This window comes from Crotalus tigris, unplaced genomic scaffold (assembly GCF_016545835.1).
Source record: "Crotalus tigris isolate CLP2741 ecotype Arizona unplaced genomic scaffold, ASM1654583v1 scf7180000017659.2616968, whole genome shotgun sequence".
In the NCBI taxonomy this organism is placed as follows: domain Eukaryota; kingdom Metazoa; phylum Chordata; class Lepidosauria; order Squamata; family Viperidae; genus Crotalus; species Crotalus tigris.
Window position 1 is genome coordinate 2,395,606 of NW_024096546.1, and position 21,155 is coordinate 2,416,760.

General features: G+C 42.8%; 1 protein-coding gene across 1 annotated transcript in view; it reads left to right on the forward strand.

Moving 5' to 3' along the window:
- The window catches only part of LOC120304815 (collagen alpha-1(XX) chain-like), a 66,912-nt gene that overhangs the window by 13,510 nt on the left and 32,247 nt on the right, over nt 1-21,155 (forward strand). Inside the window, exons 4-6 of the mRNA XM_039335788.1 lie at nt 1,349-1,402; nt 17,492-17,545; nt 20,189-20,242. Of these exons, the coding sequence (XP_039191722.1) occupies nt 1,349-1,402; nt 17,492-17,545; nt 20,189-20,242 (162 nt within the window). The remainder of the gene's footprint in view (nt 1-1,348; nt 1,403-17,491; nt 17,546-20,188; nt 20,243-21,155) is intronic.

Consider the following 21,155-nt stretch of genomic DNA (forward strand, 5'->3'; position numbering starts at 1 on the left):
TTGAGCCCATCAGGATTGAACTGCAGGCTGTGGGCAGAGTTTCACCACTGTGCCACCAAGACGTTGAAACAAAACAAAACAGGACACTTGATGAATTGACAAAGTGCCATGAAGTCAGTGTCAGCTCTTAGCTGACATAAACCTTCTCTGGAACATATCTGTCCCCCAGCTAGTCCTTCACATTTTCCAATACACTCATTGCTGAGTGATCCTTGATGCTCTCTGAGCTTGGTTGTACTTATGCAGATGTTTCATTACTCAAAGTAGGTATCATCATCAGTGCTGGTTTGGAGGGGGATTTGTTCTCAGTTTATATTCTAATGACTTGCCCTGTCAGTGTTAGCGGGAATGGTCTTATTCCTCAGAGAACACCAAGGACCTCTCATTTCAACTCTGAGCTACAAGTATTCTCCTTTATCAACACCCATTGCTATTTTAATCAACTCCATCTGTTTTGCTGTTGGCTGCCATTCTCTTCTCTTTCCTTCCATTTCTCCCAGTGTTCTAGTCCAGTGGTTCTTAACCTTTTTGAACGAATCGCCCCCTTGAGCCAATGAGGAAGTTGTCATCGCCCCCCTCCCCCAACATAACCTCTCAATCGCAACATAGGAAATAATTCTTCAATTTATGCAAACACTTGTTTTGTTTTCTTTAAAATTGTCATCAGGACATATCGATGCAAATAATTTATTTCCAGTCTTTTCCCCATATCTCCCATATTCTGGCCAATGGCATGCCACTGTATGGGTAGAGGCTGCTGCGCAACGCGCATGAAGATAAGCGATGCGTCTTCACATATGTACGGCGTTCTGTACTGAAGCTAGCTGGAGGAACATTTGAAAACACAATTCAATCCACTAATAGCGAGCGATCTGATGTTTTTGTACGACAGATATACAGCCATTCACTGTACAAAAAAGTCTCAAAAGTGTCCCCAAAACTTCTCACTCCATCGCCCCCATATCGCCCCCTTTTCATTCCTTCGCCCCCGCGTCACCTCTTTTTGTTCCATCACCCCCCCTGAAAAATGAAATTGCCCCTGGGGGGTAATATCGCCCAGGTTAAGAACCACTGTTCTAGACTACCCAAGAGACAGACTACGTGCTGTTATCCAAATCTTAACTTCTGATTTCTCCAAGGTCTTCTTGCAGGAGAAGCTTCTGTTTTTCTACTCTGTTCTCAAGATGGTTGAGGATCGCTGTCACTCTTTTCATGAGTTGGAGAAATAGAAAGTGGAAGAGAATATGGGGCGCCTTTGAGAAGCAATTGTCCATAAATAGATGTATCTTAACCCAGTCCTTCTCTTTAAATTAGGAATTCACTCTGTGAATTTGTCTTCCTTCTGCAGGGCAATCCTGGGAGGAGGGGCCTCCAGGGAGAACAGGGGGAGCCTGGCCCCAAGGTAAGTTGTGTGACATCAGAACTGACCAATAATTGACCAAGGGGGAGACTATGTGGGGCAATTTGAAACCAACCAACATCCAATTGTCCGTGGAGGTACTCAGTCACCCAGGTCATAGTTGTCTCAAAAGTGTTTTTTTCCAAAGGCAACTGGACTGTATTTTCCCTGAGGAAGAAGAAGAAGTTTCACTTCTCATTCAAGAAGCTTCATTAGGTCTGACAGGATGGTAGAAGCAATGGAAGGATAGGAAGATATGAAGGATACAAAGATACATGGAATACAAAGATATGAAGGTCAAAACTAATCCTTCCATTGCCTCCATCATCCTGCCAGAATTGATGAAGCTTCTTGGATGAGAAGTGGTGTCTTCTTCTTCTTCTTCTTCTTCTTCTTCTTCTTCTTCTTCTTCTTCTTCTTCTTCTTCTTCTTCTTCTTCTTCTTCTTCTTCTTCTTCTTCTTCTTATTCTTCTTCTTCTTCCTTCTTCTTCTTCTTCTTCTTCTTCTTCGTCTTCTTCTTCTTCTTCTTCTTCTTCTTCTTTTCTTCTTCTTCTTCTTCTTCTTCTTCTTCTTCTTCTTCTTCTTCTTCTTCTTCTTCTTTTCTTCTTCTTCTTCTTCTTCTTCTTCTTCTTCTTCTTCTTCTTCTTCTTCTTCTTCTTCAAAAAACCAGTCCCAGTTGCCTTTTGAAAAAGTACCTTTGAGTCAACCAACATCCATTTCTATTAATTCCTCTACTAGTGTCTGGTGTCAGGTCAAAGGATCAGATCAAAGTTCAGTTAAACTGATTTATTGCTATAGTCCAGGCTCAAGAACCTTCTCAATTAATGATTAGTATCTGCTTAGAGTTAGATAAGGGTCAATGGTACTCAAGGAGGGTGGGATTTAGTTCACTTGTGGCTATGTAGGGATTCTAGGCTGTTAGTACTGCTTTATACTCCTTTGGTAAGACCACGCTTAGAGTACAGCATCCTACAATACAACAAAGATGTTGAGACTCTAGAAAGAGTGCAGAGGAGAGCAACAAAGGTGCCATACAATGAACACAAGAACTAGGTATGTCTAGTCTAACGATGAGAAGGATTAGGGCAGGAGTAGGCAACCTTTGCTCTTTTATGACTCATGGACTTCAACTCCCAGAATCCCTGAGCCAGCCATGCTGAGGGGAAAGGGAGAGGTTTCCAAGCTGAGCCATGCTGGCTCAGGAATGCTGGGAGTTGAAGTCCACGAGTCATAAAAGAGCCAAGGTTGTCTACCCCTGGACTAGGGTGACATGATAGCAGTCTTCCAATATTTGGGAAGCTGTCACAAAGAAGAGGGGGTCGACCTCTTCTCCAAAGTACCTCGAAATCCAACTAGAATTAAGGAGAAATTTCCTGACAGTGAGAACAATTGATCGGCGGAATGGCTTACCTCCGGAAGTTGTGGGTGCTCCAACAATGGAAGATTTTAAGAAGAAATTGGACAGTCATCTGTCCAAAATGATATAGGGTCTCTTGCTTGAACAAGGTGTTGGACTAGAAGACTTCTAAGGTTCCTTCCAACTCTGTTATCCCTCTTTCCACCTCACCCCTAGGTTCTGCCCTCCTTCTCCCACATCTGGATATTTTTGGCTTTTAGATGATATGTTTTCAATCAGGAGAAATCCTTATAACCTGTACCAGAAAAAACATGCTATGGTCCTATTTGTTTGCTTTGTAGCCTCAACTGATTAAACTTTTAGGTTCTATGATGGAAGAGGGCTCATTAAATGGGATAGCAATCCATGACTAACAAAACATATTGGAGCCACCCAGTGAAATCCACACACAATCACGAAAGCTCACTGAAAAACTTTGCACCGGTCCCAAAGGTGCTTTTTCAAAAGGCAACTGGACCTTGTCTATGGAGATTCTCAATCATCCAGGTCATAGTTGTCCCAAAGGTGCTTTTTTCAAGAGGCAACTGGACTTTCTTGTTTTTCTTTGAAGACGTTTCGCTTCCCATCTAAGAAGCTTCTTCCACTCTGACTGGAGGGTGGGGAATGGAAGGATTTATACTCCTTGCAGACAGCTGGTCATTTGCATTCTTTTAGAGAGTTTGTTGAGGCCACATGGAGGCTTATCTGTGTTGTCAGGGTCACCTGAGTAGTTCAAATGGGTGTGGGGCCTTCTTGGAACTGTTGAAAGGATTGTATTGTGGCCTGGAGACAGATGATGTCGTATCCCTCCCCCTCTGTTGAGAGAGGTTGTTCAGTTTTGAGATAGATGCCGTCTTTGACCCCTCTTTCAAACCAGATGGCCTCAGTGACTCTCTAAAACAGGGTTTTTCAACCAGTGGTACGGGTACCACCTGGGGTACATTGGCACCTGGCAGGTGGTACGCGACCATCCTAGAAAAGTGGTAGCAGGGGAGGGGAATGAGTGAACCGGTGGCAGCACCGCACAAGCCTCAGCAAAAGATGGCTGGAGCTGCAGGGCTGTCAGGACTCAGTGGAAGCACCAGGAACAGCGCTTCTTTGGGGCTGTCAGGGCTCAGTGGAGTGCCAGGATCAGCGCCAGGCTCCAGCTGGAGCTCAGTGCTGATCCTGGCGCTTCTGGTGAGCCCAGAAGAAGCGCTGATCAGCTGGAATGTTGCAGCATCTCCAGAGTCTTGTGATTTACATTCAGATGCTTGGCAACTGATTCATATTTATGACGGTCACAGTATCCCAGGGTCATGTGAAGTAAGCAAAACCTGCTGCAACCATCTAGCAGACGAGGGGAATAAAAACCAAACACTCCCACCCCACCCCCACTGCCAATCCTCAACAGAAATGCTCACAACAATGAAAACCTTGGACAGGAGGAAGAGCACCGCTGGGTGGGCAGGCAGGTGTCTTGCTTGGCTGTGGCTTGGGGGGCACTTTTTTCAGTGCCGTTGTAACTTCGAACAGTCACTAAGTGAACTGTTGTAAGTCGAGGACTACCTGTACTTTATCACTTTTTTCCTTTTGGGGGGGGGGGTCATCAAGTTTTTGACACCTTGCTAGGCGACTGGAGGTACTTGGATGTTGCCATATCCTAAAAGTGGTACAATGGGTGAAAAGATTGAAAAACCCTGCTCTAAAAGAATGCAAGTGACCAGCTGTCTGCAAGGAGTATAAATCCTTCCATTCCCCACCCTCTAGTCAGAGCTGAGGAAGCTTCTTGGATGAGAAACAAAATGTCTTGAAAGAAAAACAAGAAAGTCCAGTTGCCTTGCCAAAAAGCATCTTTGGGGCAATTGGGCTTTGTTTTTTTCTTATAGACATTTTGCTTCTCATCCAAGAAGCTTCTTCAGTTCTGACTGAAGTACTGTCAGTTTTGACCGTCGAGAACTGAAGAAGCTCTTTGGATGAGAAGCAAAATGTCTTCAAGGACAAAAACAAAACAAAGAAAAGTCCAGTTGCCTTTTGAAAAAGCACCTTTGGGACAACCATGACCTGGATAACTGAGAATCCCCATCCATATTTGCCCCAGCCGTTGCCTCCCAGCCCAGCCTGTGATCCTTATGTAAGCTCCTGATGGAAAAATGGACATTAATCTAGGAAGTAAATTCCTTGCTTACACAATACTAGCATGTCTCAGAGTAAGATCCAGTCCATTCTTCCCAGCACATAGTTCTTTTCTGCGTACAGTGGAAATAATTCAAATATACAATAACTTTCCCCAGTCGGCTGCAATAATATTCTTTGGGAAGGAACAATTGATTTTCCTAAATTTAGATGGAGCCCTTATTTTCTTCCTTATCATCCAAAACTCATGAATTGAAGCTGATGGAGATATAAAAATCACTGGGTTTCCTAAAAAATCTATTCCTCAGCTTAGGAAGTGAGGGAAGTTAGCCCAGAGAAGGAAATATTAAAAAGGCAGAAAAATATATTTTTCCTCAAAAGGACTTTTTAAAACCAAACCTGGCCCCAAATCTATCTCTCTGCCCCAAGCAAGACTTTAGCCCCATACAAATGCAGATGTAAAACCATCAGAAAGTTGGAGCCAGAGCAATCAAGAAGACAAAAGAGAAGATCTGCATACCCCACCCAAACTCTAAGAGTCATTAGCCCCATCACCTGGGAAGCAGGATATGATAATAGAATTAAACTACAGATATCAAGGCCTAGACAAACACTCAGAAACAGTCTCAAGGTTCATGCCACAGGAACAGGAAACTATTCCAAACAAAAGGCTAGAGGGGGTATAAAAGCCTACTACACCATGTGCTCAGCCCTTCTCTCCTCTGCACTTTCCTGAAGAACGATCTTTCTGCAATAAACTGTAACCTTCTTCCCAAAGCAGTCGCCATGTTTGCTTATTTATTCCCGGCTTGGATGAACCAGGATGAAGACTTACTTCTAACAGAAGGTTGCTCTGAAATTCTGCCTACCCCTTTTTTTCAACCTCTTAAGTCTTGCCTGGGAGCAGCTCAAAGAGGGATTAAAATCCTGAAGTTATTATTTAGGCTTCTTGGACCTGAATTCGTCGTTCAGATGCCTCCAAACATGCTACGGCCCGGTTCCTTATTTTCATTGTCTCCTTTTAGCAAAATAAGTAAAGGAAAAAAAAAAAAACAGATTTCCCCTAAAAGATCCATTAAACAAGGCAATATATGCAGCTCTTCAGAAAGTTTCTGCAGTGGAATTTTTTCTACTCCATTTGACAAGACAGTAGAAAGAGACTGGGATGTACTTAAGGGAACAATTCCCAATTAATCTATTATACTGGAACACTGTTTTCGTTCTCTTTATTATTGCTGTGTGAGTCAGCAAGTGGTTGCCTTTTGTAAGGCTGTGTCAGAATGACCTTGGGAGATGGAGGGAAGAGAAGCTGCCTAGGCAGTGTTTCTCAACCTTGACAATTTTAAGGCATGTGGACTTCAACTCCCAGAATTCCACAGCCAGCAATGCTGGCTGTGGAATTCTGGGAGTTGAAGTCCACATGCCTTAAAATTGTCAAGGTTGAGAAACACTGGCCTAGAGAACAATCAGATAACAGGGAGGGGAGCTCTCAGTTGCACAATGGGCAAAGATTGTTAGAATTCCCCATATTGGCTGTGGAATTCTGGGAGTTGAAGTCCACAAGTCTTAAAGGTCCCAAGGTTGGACACTTCCTGTTCTACTCAAAAGGACTTTGGTTGATGCCTCATTGCACTCTTAGAGAGTAGAACCCCAAGCACCCCTTCCACCCAACAAAATGTAATTCAGTGCTGATAAACACACTTAGGCAAGAAACACCAAATGCACAGGTATAGAATAGATCAGTGGTTCTCAACCTTTTTAATGCCGCGACCCCCAACCGGTCGTAAGTCGAGGACTACTCAACCGGTCGTAAGTCGAGGACTACTCAACTGGTGCAGCACCGTTTGCAGAATGGGACTTTTGGCGGGCTCAGCAGGGCAGAGACAGCCTGGACAATTCCTATTGGCTTTTGAAAGCCAATAGAATTAGACTCTATTCAAGAGAGTCTATTCTATTGGCTTTCAAAAGCCAATAGAATAAAAGGGAGTAGCACAGCTAAGGAAAAGGGGGAAAATGGCGGACTGCGTTGTTTGGCGACCCCCGTGAAATGGTCGTTCGACCCCAAATGGGGTCCCGACCCACAGGTTGAGAACCACTGGAATAGATGGTACCTGTCTCAACAGTAGTAATTGTGAGAGGAATCTAGGAGTCCTAGTGGATTACTGCTTAAATATGAGTCAGCAGTGTGCTGCAGCTGCAAAAAAATCCCCAATGCAATCTTAGATTGCATCCACAGAGGACTAGTTTCAAGATCACATGAAGGGTTAGTACCACTTTATACTGCTTTGGCAGGGCTTTTTTTGTCATAGAACACCGAGAACGGATTTCCGGCACCTTTTTTGGATGGAACCTTGTAGGGTAGGCAAGGCGGGTTGTATGACGTGTGAGTTCTGGCACCTTTTTTTTTTTAACAAAAGAAGCACTGTGCTTTGGTAAGATCGCACTTGGAATACTACATCCAATTTTGGTCAGCATGATACAACAAAAATATATGCTGAGACTGTAGAAAAAGTTCAGAGAAGAGCAACAATGATTAGTGGACCACTGGCTAAAATATACAGTGAACGGTTGCAGGAACCGGGTAGGTCTAATGTAACAAATTGAAGGACTGAGGTGATATGATAGCAGCCTTTCAACATTTGAGGAGCTCTCACCCACAGTCAGTGCAACCCAAGCCCACAAACTAAGGCCAATAGTCACCAGAGCAGATTGACAAGGCAAGGAGGAAGTCTGTCAGTCATAAACAAGGTGCAAATCCACAAGGCAAAGTCCAAAGTCCACAAGCAAGATTCAGAATCCACAGGGCAGATTTTCCAAGGCTGGGGAGACATGTGCTGAGGCAAAATAATTGTTCCCAATTGTCCCCTGGCTTTTGCTTAAATCAACTCAAGCCAGGTGTTCCTTATGAGAGAGAGAGAGAGAGAGAGTGGAGCTGCCTCCTCACCAACAACCTCACAGGCCTCCTTTGAGCTTCCCTCCACTCCACTCTCCATGCCCTTGGTTTGAGTGGGGCAGGCAGCTGTTCCTCATCAGAGGGGATCTGCTGCCTCTCATCACCACTGCCTGTCAGTAGCTGATCCTCTCCTGTGTTTGTGAGGGCAGGCAGCTCCCTTTCCAGTTGACCACCTCAGCATCGTCCTCATCCTTTGGACTCTTCAGGCATGCCAAGGAAGATGTGTCATCCTTGTCAGATGGCCCCAGTTCCAACTCCTTCTCCTCTGAACTGGGATCTGATGGGGCCAGGACACAAGACAGGAAACAAGAAAAGTAACAAATCATTAAATAGAGGTCCAACCTAGAACTAAGGAGAAACTTCCTATCAGTGAGAACAATTAATCAGTGGAATGGCTTACCTTTAGAAGTTGTGGATGCTCCATCAGTGGAGGTTTTCAAGTAGAGATTGCACAGCCATTTGTCCAGAATGGTACAGTCTCCTGCTTGAGGGATGGGTTAGACTAGAAGACCACTAAGGTCCCTTCAAACCCTATTATTCTATGCTCTATGTTCCCAAAATATAAGAAGTGTCTTAAAGTAAGACAAGTATCCAGCCCAAGGCCTTTCTGTGACTTTATTACTAACTTTTGCTTTGCTAGAAGATGGGTATTTCCATCTTCTGCCTCCCAAATCAGTGTGAAAACCTTCAGAATGATCCAGAGTTGTGTAATAAATCAGTGGCTGGAAATAGCAAACAACCTTGATATGCAATGTTGAAAGCTTTAAAAAAGTCAGAACTCCATCACCATGACTTCAGCACGTACCAAAGAGTGACTGAAGGAAGCAGAGGAAGCAATGACAAAATATAGATTTGGGTTTCTGGTCCCACAATTCAATCATCATTTCATAGAAAAAGGAAAAAGAAAGCAACCAGAATTTGTGCAAAGTGTTATTGTCATTTAGCAGAGATTTAATTTGCCCAATGCTAAACTGATTGTGGCACATCAAAAACCCTCAGTTTAATTGTGAGAGGAGGTGTCAATTAAATCCCCACACTTATTAAACTTTATCTCATTTGCATCAATTTGCATCGTTTCCATCAATTTCTGACCATTTGCATGTGTGTATGTAATGCAATTGAGTTATTCACAATAAAGCATCAGTGTAATGCAGAAATGTTCAACTTAATGGACACTAGTCCATTAAACGGGAGTGAGATTCAAATGAAAAATATACTAGTTGTCTCTGACCAAGTCCATTAAATTGCGGTCTATTAAATGGAGGTTATACTGTAATATCAACTTGGTCCTCCATCACTAAAAATATATATCTGTCAAGAAACTAAACCTTACTTCAAATCCTTATTTCAAAGCACAGCTGTGATTTCATTAGATTGTCTCAGTCAAGTCCTATTCTTCCCATTTTTCCATAACCACATAGGCATGATTATACTAACGTACAATTTTTTTGTAAGGATTGGAAATGAAATAGATATTTCTGGAATCCACTTTCAGATGTTGGGAAAGGGATAGAGAGAATGGACTTTGAAAGGTTTGGAAGTTTAAAGAAAACTCTTCTATATATTTAAAAAAAAATTAAAAAGTCTTTCACAATTTCAACAAGATCTGTCTTCCATAAATCATGGTTCAGAATGACAGCATAACAGAATTGGAAGCGACTTTGGGGGTCTTCTAGTCCAACCCCCTGCTCAAGTAGGAGACCCTATACCATTTCAGACAAATGGTTGTCTAATCTCTTTTCAAAGACCTCCAGTGATGGAAGACAGACAGCTTCTGGAGGGAAGCGGTTCCACTGGTTAATTGTTCTCATTGTCAGGAAATTTCTCCTCAGTTCTAGGTTGCTTCTCTCCTTGATTAGTTTCCATCCATTGCTTCTTGTCCTGCCTTAAGGTGCTCTGGAGGATAGGTTGACTCCTTTTTCTTTGTGGCAACCCCTCAAATATTGGAACACTGCTATCATGTCACCCCTAGTCCTTCTTTTTGTTAAACTAGACATAGCCAATTCTTGCAACCATTCTTTATATGTTTTAGCCTCCAGTCCCCTATTCATCTTTGTTGCTCTTCTCTATATTTCTAGAGTCTCAACACCTTTTGTACATTCTGATGACCAGTCATGACCAGTGGCCTCTTTCAGATGTGTTGGGAGAGCAATTGCTACAAAGCAATCACAAAACATCAGTAGTAACTCCAAGGGAGATCAAAAGCCATCCTGATCTTGTTGATCCCCTCTGCAAACATCTATAATCTAATGGTCACCCTGTTGGGAAAGTTAATCTAGTTGCTGAAGATATTTAAACTATCTCCTTTGACTGGCTTCTGATCTCAGGATTTTTGCAAAACTATTCCTTTATCAAGAAGAAGGGTGCATGTTCTAACACCCCTTCTCCCCTTTTCATTGCTGCCTCAAGGAGAAGGAGAAGATGTGACTCCCCATTGAAAGAACCCTGTGCATGAATTATTAGAGGTCCATGGTGCTAGTGATGATATTAGCACTGATGATGTTACATAATTTGGTCAAGAAGCATTTGCAAGAAAAAAGCCAAGCTCAGAGAGCATCAAAAAACAGAATAGAAGACCCCAAATGATTCATGCATAGGATTTGTAAGGTCTGAGTGGAAAAATGACTTCCATCCTTCTTCACCTCTGTCTTTTGCTTCTCTGAATTTGGTGTGAGCAAATCAAGACTGCATTAGAGGTTGGTATGCCTGGAAGATCATGTTTTACTGTGTTCCTTTGTTTTCTCTTAGGGGGAGCCTGGTCCTCCTGGCCAAGCTGGACCAAAAGGGCCAGGAGGACAGCAAGGGACCCCTGGTTCCGAAGGATTAACAGTGCAAGGCCCCATTGTAAGTTATTTTCTTTACCTTTGAGGTTGGGTTAAAACACTGTAGTTCCAACAGGAGCTTTTTTAAAAAAATAGGATATTTTTAATCTCAGTAAGTCTGGTAATGGAGAAACAGCCTCCTCTAAAGCCAGTTTTGGTCTAGTACAGGAGTAGGCAACCTTGGCTCTTTTATGACTTGTGGACTTCAAGAATTTGTGATCACTTCAACTCCCAGAATTCCTGAGCCAGCCACGCTGAGGGGAAAGGGAGAGGTTTCCAAGCTGAGCCGTGCTGGCTGAGGAATTCTGGGAGTTGAAGTCCACGAGTCATAAAAGAGCCAAGGTTCCCCACCCCTGGTCTAGTGGTTGAGTCACCAGGCTAGAAACCAGGAGACTATGAGTTCTAGTCCTATCTTAGGCTTGAAAGCGGGCTGGGTGTCTTTGGACCAATCACCAGGAGAATGTGAGTTCTAGTTCTATTTTAAGCATGAAAAACCAGCTGGGTGAGTTTGGCCCATCATTAGGAGACTGTGAGTTCTAAATTCTACCTTCAACACGAAAGTCAACTGGGTGACTTTGGGCCAATCCAGTTCTCTCAGCCTAACCCACTTCACAGGGTTGTTGTTTTGGGAAAATAGGAGGAGGAAGAAGGGTTGGATATTTTTATTGCCTTCAGTTGTTTATAAAAAAATAATAAAGGTGGGATATAAATAATAAATAAAATCATAATTCATATAAGAGGACATGCTCTGCTAAGCTTCCTTCTTTGTTCTCTTGCAATCTGTTGGGTTCTGAATTTTGCTGGCTTACTTTATAGATCAACCACTGAACTTTCTGGCTCAAGGAATGTCAGGGAATTGCACAGCCGGTGTCCGAATGGAGTCAGAGATGTTGACACGAACTTGCAGTTGTATATAAATACATATATTTAACATCTATATTTACAGCCAATAAGATAGTAAGGCCCATCATTACATCATGAGGTAAATCGTCAGGAAAATCACAGAACAGCGTACAGGGCACACAGAAGAAAAAGGCGGGAAAAAAGGGACACTCCCCCTTTACACCCAACAACCAATCATAACATAGATTGCTTCTGCAGTGAGCGGGAGATCAAACAGATTCCTAACCAACTTAGCCGACAATTTTGTCACCCAAAAGGTAGAGGAGAGAACTAGATGTAAAGCTATACTGGACTTAATCCTTACTAATAGAGAAGAAGTCATAGAGGGAATTGAAATTGCCAGAACCTTGGGTGAAAGTGACCACATCATACTGGAATTTAACATAATGCAAACGTGAGCAACAGAAAACAATCCAATCAATGTCTTAAACTTCAAAAGTGTCGACTTTAACAAACTCAGAGAGAACCTAAGAAAGATCCCATGGATGAAAATCCTAAAGGGGAAAACAACCCAAGAAATGTGGGAAATCCTGAAAAATGTGATCACAAAAGCCCAGACCAGCACAATACCATTGAGAAAGAAAAACAAGAAATCCAAAAAGAAACCAGCATGGCTACACAAAGATCTCTCTAACAAACTGAAAGACAAAAAGGACAAATACAAAAAATGGAAAGAGGGACACATAGCCAAGGCCGATTATCAGCAGACAACCAGAACATGCAAAGAAGAAGTCAGGAAAGCAAAGACTCAGAACGAACAAAGATTCGCAACAGAAATCAAGGACAATAAACAAAGTTTCTTCCAACATATTAACAAAAAAAGAAAAAAAGTCAAGGAAACTGTAGGCCCACTAAAGAGAGAAGATGGCAAGGAAATAACAGGCAACAGGGAGAAAACAGAGCTGCTTAACTCATACTTTGTGTCAGTCTTCACACAAAAAGAAACTGTAGCCCAACATACCAAAAAAAAAACCCAAAAAACACTACAAAAGATATACTAGAAACAAAAATTAAAATTAGCAAGAAGATGGTAAGAGAACTCCTATCCGACCTTGATGAATATAAATCATCGGGACCTGACAGATTACATCCCAGAGTTCTAAAGGAGTTAGCAGATGTTATCTCAGAACCATTGCACCACATCTTTCATAAATCCTGGAGCACTGGAGAAGTACCTGAGGATTGGAAAAGGGCTGATGTGGTCCCCATCTTCAAGAAAGGGAAAAAAATGGACCAAAGAAACTACAGACCAATCAGTTTAACATCAATACCTGGGAAGATCCTAGAAAAGGTAATAAAAAAACAGATCTGCGAACAACTAGAAGCAAGCAAAGTCATAACTAGTGGCCAGCATGGGTTTGTTAAAAACAAATTATACCAAACCAATCTTATCTCATTCTTTGATAAAGTGACTAAACTAGTAGACCAGCAAAATGCAATGGACGTAGTCTACTTGGATTTTAGTAAGGCATTTGATAAAGTAGACCACAACCTACTAATTGGTAAACTAGAAAAAGGTAGAATAGACAATATCATCACCAGATGGATCTGTAGCTGGGTGACAAACCGTACTCAACGAGTAGTCCTCAATGGCATTACATCCACCTGGGGAGAAGTAAGCAGTGGGGTACCACAAGGTTCCATCTTAGGCCCAGTACTCTTCAATATCTTCATAAATGACTTAGATGAGGGAATTGAAGGGAAACTCATCAAATTTACAGATGACACCAAACTGTCAGGAGTACCCAACTCCCGAGAAGACAAACTCAGGATCCAAAAAGATCTTGACAACCTCGGACAATGGGCCCTATCCAACAAAATGAGTTTCAATCTGGAGAAAAGCAAAGTCTTACACTTCAGCAGGAAAAACCAAAGGTACAAATACAGATTGGGCAAGACTTGGCTTAAAAAAAGTAATTGTGAGAAGGACCTTGGAGTCCTAGTGGACAATCACTTGATTATGAACCAGCAGTGTGTGGCAGCAGCCAAAAAAGCTAATACACTCCTGGGTTGTATAAACAGGCATAGAATCAAGATCATGCGAAGTACTAGTACCGCTTTACAAAGCCCTAGTAAGACCACATCTGGAATACTGCAGCCAATTTTGGTCACCATATCACAAAAAAGATGTTGAGAGTTTGGAAAAAAACTCAGAGAAGAGCAACTAAGATGATCCAAGGTCTGGAGACTAAAACATACGAAGAACGGCTGCGGGACTTGGGTTTGGTTAGTCTAAAGAAAAGAAGAAATAGGGGAGACATGATAGCAGTGTTCCAGTATTTGAGGGGCTGCCAACAAGAAGAGGGGGTCACGTTATTCAGCAAAGCGTCAGAGGGACAAAAAACAATGGTTGGAAACTGATCAAAGAGAGAAGCAACCTGGCATTAAGGAGAAACATCCTGACATTCAGGACAATTAACCAGTGGACCAGCTTGCCTCCAGAAATCATGGATGCTCCATCACTGGAGATTTTTAAGAAGAGGCTAGACAGTCACCTGTCTGAGATGGCATAGGTTCTGCTGCTTGAGCAGAAGGTCCCTTCCATCTCTATTCTATTCTATTCATGCAGAAACCCACATTCTCCAATCAATCAACTGTAACTGTGTGTTCTGGCCCATTATGTACTTTACTATTCCAGCTATTAAATTAAATATCTTAGTAAGAATTAAATGAGATTATTCCTTATCCTGGAATCACGTTTAGCAGTTCAGCTCTGCACTGGTGACTTATAGCACCTTCCTAGCTTCACCCAGCCATTGCTGAAGTAATATAAAGCCTGGCTGCATTACTATTATTTTGGCACAACACTATTTGGAGAACTCCAAAGATGCTATAAATTTCTAGTGTGGAAATAGATTGGCTTCAGCCAAAGTACACCGCATTCAGATTTTAAATTTCTGTGGAGCTGACTTTAGGTCCTATTTTCTGCTTGTATTTCCAAAACATACTTAACGCGATTGCTGAATTTTCTGGGTTTCAGTACATTGAACAGCAGGCTCTCCAGATTGGGCGGTTTTGTGCTGGACGCTGTATGTCATTTTAAAAGTTTAAAACTTTGTTAGTCTTAAATTCATTCTGGTCTGAATGTTGATTTTATTGACTCTACTGTATACTGCCCAGACCCCCTCTCTAAGAAAGATGGGGTAATTAAGAAATGCAAAATATATATAGAAATAATTAAACCGCCAGAAAAATAAAGGTGGCTAAAGCTAAACTATAGCATGTTGTGCGTGTGCAGTAACTGGGCTTTTCCTAACTTGGTTTAAGTGTGATGATGATGATTATGATGATGATAATGAAGAATAAGATATGATGATATGTTATCCATTCTACCGTAACCGACTCTTGGATATTCTGTGGGCCAGGGCTCTCTGTATTTTCCTATCTTGCGCTAATTTGAATTGTTCAATGCTCTGGCTCAGGGGTTTTCAAACTTGGCCCTTTTATGACTTGTGGACTTCAACTCCCAGAATTCTTCAGCCAGGCATGCTGGCTGAGGAATTCTGGGAGTTGAAGACCACAAGTCATAAAAGAGCCAAGTTTGAAGACCCCTGCTCTGGCAGGTGTCAGCTTTGATGATGTCCAGCCACAGTGTCCTTTGACAGTCTGGTTTCCTTTTACTGCTAACTCTTCCCAACATAATTCCTTTCTACAGCAAATTCCCCCACATGATATGGCCAAAGTAAGTGAGACACAGTTTCCTGAGTTTGCCTTCTAGTGACATATCTAGTGTTATGCACTCCAGTATTTGCTTGTTAGCCACCTTTTGTCATGGTTCTGACAGATGGAACTCTTCAAAGAACTTTGAGGCGTTGTTTACCTTAAAGAATCTTTATTTGAGAAGCATAGTATCGGCACTAACATAGTTGAAGCCAAAAACTGGGTTCCCCTCCCCAGAACACATAGTATCACAGTACAATTCCCTTCTCCAATTAACAGTCATAAATCACCTTCTCCAATTAGTTTGAAATGCAGGCTTCCCCTCCAGTTCTCCAGCCGGCCAATTCTTATCATCTCTTATTTCAATAACCTTGGTTCACACACTAGGTTCAGTATTATTAGGTCTAGCTAAACTCTCATGCACATTCCTCCCTCCAGCATCATCTGACTCTAAGAGTAAAACATAAGAAGAAAATGGTTGCATCCCCATCTGTTGTCAAAGCAAAAACATCAGATGTTAGCAGCGTCGACAGCTTTGTAGTCCAAGGTATTCGCAGCAGCCTTCTCCAGCACCATGGCTCAAACAAGTCGATTTTCTTCCTGTCTTGCTTTTTAAAACATAACTTTCACAACTGGAGGTAGCTACAGGGAACACCATAGAGCAGACTAGCCTACATTTGGTTCCCAGGCTGATGTCCTTGCTTTTCAGTGGAATTATTTGGGGGCAAAAGCAGGTCTGCTCATTGAATCCAAGCCTGGGTCAAAATCTCTTTTCCTGCTGGGAGCTGGATAGAGACTCAACAGTATGAAACTGAAAAGATGCTGCAACTTTCCCGTCAGTGAGAAAGATTAAAAATGTTTGGTAGTAAAGAAAAAAGAATACAGGTAGTTCTCGACTTACAACCACCGTTGAGCTCAAAATTTCCATTGTTAAGCAAAGCAGTTGTTAAGTGATTTTTGCCCTATTTTATGACCTCTTTTGCCATGGCTGCCACAGAAATTCTGCTACAAATTGCTACAGCTTAAGGTGTTTATTTTTTTATTAAATTTTATTTATTTATATTATGCTTTTATTATTTTTACAAATAACTCAAGGCAGAGAACATGTCCAACAAACTTTCCTCCTCCTATTTTCCCAATAATGACAACCCTGTGATGGGGGTTAAATTGAGAGAGAGGGACTGGGCCAAAGTCATCCAGTTGACTTTCATGCCTAAGGCAGGACTAGAACTCTTTGCTTCCTGGTGATTGAGTCAAAGTCACTAAGTTGGCTTTCATGCCTAAGGCAGAATTAGAACTCATGGTTTCCAAGTTTCTAACCACTAGACCAGGGGTAGGCAACCTTGGCTCTTTTATGACTCGTGGACTTCAACTCCCAGAATTCCTGAGAATGGCTCAGCTTGGAAACCTCTCCCTTTCCTCTCAGCATGGCTGGCTCAGGAATTCTGGGAGTTGAAGTCCACGCCTCATAAAAGAGCCATGGTGGCCTACCCCTGGACTAGACCATACTTGTTATGTCCTGGGCCTGCTGAATGACTCAGCAGGCTCAGGAGGCTGCAGAAGGCCCGGGCAGACCATGTAGTTGCCTAGGACCAGACGAGCTGACTCCAGCCTTGTGAGCATGTGCAAGATGGGAGACTAGCCTTGCATTGATAGGCTGATGCTGTCCCTGCAAAGGGAGTATTAAAGAGCCAGCCCCATTTTGTTTGCTGTTCTGTTCTGTTTGTGATCTCAATAAAGAAGTTGTGTTTTGTTACTCCTGCCTCGCTTCGATGTCTCTGATTCAAATAGAACAATACTGGCTCTCTTGTTGAACTTGGAAACCGTGGTTGAAATCCCCATTCAGCTACCGGATGACTTTGGCCCATCCAGCTTCTCCTGGTGATGTTGGTGACAAAAACCAAAGGGGAGATTGCTATGTACATTATCTGATATTCCTGGGGGGGGGGGGAAATTACCGTAAATGCCGGCGTATAAGACGACTTCCGCGAGCGCTGAAATCGGCGCCAAAGACGGGAGTCGTCTTATACGCCAAGTTGTCTTATACGCCGGAAATACTGGTAGTTTCCGGCGTATAAGACGACGTTCTAGGAATGCGGCCCGGCTATAAAGACGGGGGTCGTCTTATATGCCGGGTCGCCTAATACGGCGGCATATACGGTAAATGGGACGATTAGGCGAATGAAAAAGCACTGGTAAGACACCGTATGTCTCATACATTTACTGTTTTTTTTTTTTTCAAGGGACCACCTGGTCTTAAAGGTGATAAAGGGGACAGCGGAAGTCCAGGAATACAGGTAATTCTGCCTCACCTCTTCTTCTAGAGTCTCAGTTAATATACTTTTCCTAACTTGGTGCTCTCCAACCATTTGGTACTTAAGCATCCATAACTTGCAGCCAGATCCCCAAATTCCCATTTAATGGAGGTCCAAAAAAACATCAGGTTTCAAGGAAGCTAGTCAAATTTTGCCCATTGCAAAATCCGCATCTTCAGTTGCTTTCGAACAGTTCTGAAATGTCTGATTGTCTCTGGAGATTCTCAGTCATCCAGGTTATGGTTGTCCCAAAACTGCTTTTTCAAAAGGCAACTGGACTTTGTTTTTTTGTTTTTTTTTTGAAGATGTTCAAACTTCTTCAGTTCTAACTGAACGGTGGGGGATGTCAGAACCCATTCCTTTGGGGGGGGGAAATCTATTTCAATTCTTACTGTTTCTTCCTGCTGGTTCTGCCATTCTCCTGAAGGGGGGGGGAAGACTCTATGGTATGTTTCTCTGCTTTGCTACAATGTATACTTTCCTCTATTTCTACAAACTACTCTTTGAACTGTCTCTCCCTTGATGTTACCTTCCGCAGTGAGAGATAAGCCAGATGGCTGAGGCCATCTCACCCCAAGGCAGGGCTAGGCAACCTTGGCTCTTTTATGACTAGTGGACTTCAACTCCTAGAATTCCTGAGCCAGCCATGCTGAGGGGACAAGGAGAGGTTTCCAAGCTGAGCCGTGCTGGCTCAGGAATTCTGGGAGTTGAAGTCCACGAGTCATAAAAGAGCCAAGGTTGCCTACCCCTGTGGACCTAGATCAGGGGTAGGCAACCTTGGCTCTTTCATGACTTCAATTCATGGACTTCAACTCCCAGAATTCCTGAGCCAGCCATGCTGAGGGGAAAGGAAGAGTTTCCAAGCTGAGCCATGCTGGCTCAGGAATTCTGGGAGTTGAAGTCCACGAGTCATGAGGGGGCCATAATTCCCCCATGCTGGCTCATAAAAGGGCCAAGTTTGAAGAGCCCTATTCTATCTAGTGCAGGGGTAGGCAACCTTGGCTCTTTTATGACTCGTTGACTTCAACTCCCAGAATTCCTGAGCCAGCCATGATGAGGGAAAAGAGAGAGGTTTCCGAGCTGAGCCAGATTGGCTCAGGAATTCTGGGAGTTGAAGTCCACGAGTCATAAAAGAGCCAAGGTTGCCTACCCCTGTGCATCTAAATCAGGGGTAGGCAACCTTGGCTCTTTTATGACTTCAACTCATGGACTTCAATTTCCAGAATTCCTGAGCCACCCATGCTGAGGGGAAAGGGAGAGGTTTCTATGCTTAGCCATGCTGGCTCAGGAATTCTGGGAGTTGAAGTCCACAATTTGGCAGTGGAACCAATGACTCAGAGAGGGGATAGCATAGGCTGACCTTCACTGGATGCTTTAGAGTAGAAGCTAATATTCAAGCCATCTGCCTGTGATGCTTTAATTAGGACATCTACTCTGAATAGGTGCTGGGCTTCGTGACCTAAGTGTCCCTTCCAGCATTTAATTCTGTGATTCTATCTCATAGCCACCCACAGATTCAAAGAGACTAGGCTGCAGGTTAAAAAAAAACTATTCTTATTCAACCTGATATTTTCAAGAAGTCTCCCTTCTATTCTGCAACCAGACTTGTTTAGATGCATAGATAATAACAATAACAATAATAAAGCTGGAAGGGACCTTGGAGGTCATCTAGTCCAACCCCCTGAACCCTATACCATTTCAGACAAATGGCTGTCCAGTCTCTTCTTAAAAACTTCCAGTGTTGGAGCATTCACCGCTTCTGGAGACAAGTCACTGGTTAATTGTTTCTCCTTAGTTCTAGGTTGCTTCTCTCCTTGATTAGCTTCCATCTGTTGCTTCTTGTCCTGCCCTCTGGTGCTTTGGAGAATAGCTTGACTCCCTCTTCTTTGGGGCAGCCCCTGAAATATTGGAAGGCTGCTATTATGTCCCCCCTCATCCTTCTCTTCATTAAACTAGACATACCCAATTCCAGCAACCATTCCTTATATGTTTTAGCCTCCAGTCCCCTAATCATCTTTCTTGGGTATAAGCTAGCTAGAATCTCTAAAATATATTATGTGCCTTTGTGTGTCCATGTCTCTGTTTGTGTGTGTGGTGTGGTGTGCTGGGTTTGTTCCTCCTGAATTGGGGAAGAGAGGAAAATAAAAATTTATTAAAGCAAATATCAGTTATTTACTTTGATAAATAAAAGCTTACTTATAAGATGTGGGTCAAATGCAGATAGTCCTAGACTTATAACCATTTTTTTTAGTGGCAGCGTTACAACAGCACTGAAAAAAGTGAGTTGTGACCGGTTTTCACACTTAGGACCATTGCAGCATACCCATAGACACATTATCAAAATTCGAACCCTTGGCAACTGGCACGTATTATGACGGTTGCAGTGTCTGCCATTGCAATAACCTTCTGACAAGCAAAGTCAATGGGGAAGCCAGATTCACTTAGCTGTGTGACTAACTTAACAACTGTAGTGATTCACTTAACAACTGCCTTTCTTAGCAATGGAAAGTTTGGGTTCAAGTGTGGTCATAAGTTGAGGACTATCTGTAGTCAAGACTGTAGTCAAGTCAATCACTGCTTTGGCTTGGAATGTACCTTCTAAATCAGACCTCTGCTTGTCTATAGGGTATGATGGGTCCCCAGGGAGCAGCAGGTAAAGATGGCCCTCAAGGATCAAAGGTAACATTTATTTCCTTCAAAAGGTGCTCAACCTCCATACCTTCAGGTTATGTCCATGTCATTTTGGTGACATCATTCTAAACATGATTTGTTGATACCTTTTTCTGGAATAGTTTTTCAGCTCCCTGGTCTACAATCTGGTGATCTCCCATCCATGTCAACAGAATAGCAGAATAACAGAGTTGGAAGGGACCTTGGAGGTCTTCTAGTCCATCCCCCGATCAGGCAGGAAACCCTATACCATTTCAGACAAATGGTTGTCCAGTCTCTTCTTGAAAATTTCCAGTGTTGGAGCATTCACTGCTTCTGGAGGCAGGTTGTTCCACTGGTTAATTGTTCTAACTGTCAGGAAGTTTCTCCTTAGTTCTAGGTTGCTTCTCTCCTTGATTAGTTTCCATCCTTGTCCTGCCTTTAGGTGCTTTGGAGAAGAGCTTGACTCCCTCTTCTTTGTGGCAGCCCCTTAGATATTGGAACACAGCTATCATGTCACTCCTAGTCCTTCTCTTCATTAAACAGGTTCTTACAGCCCTGATCATACTACACATGTAAGGTCAACCAGGTGATGTTACCTGCTGAGATTAACTAGGTTAAAGTCTCTCTAATCATGAAATCTAATGCTGAGTGAGACAAGAGGGACAACTGCTTTGATCCTACAAAGGACTCAGATGTCATACCCAGAAAGCATCTAATATTAAATTAGCTCTACTGCTCCTGCTGTTATTTCAAGTTGCCACAAGCTGGTACCCTGTTTGTGATGTTATGATGGGACTACAGCTCCCAGTATTCCCTGCCACCTATAATGCCATGTGGGAAAGAACTTGGTAGATGGGCTAGGATAGTGACGGCGAACCTTTTAGAGACTGAGTGCCCAAACTGCAACCCAAAACCCACTTATGTATCATCTGGTGCTGGG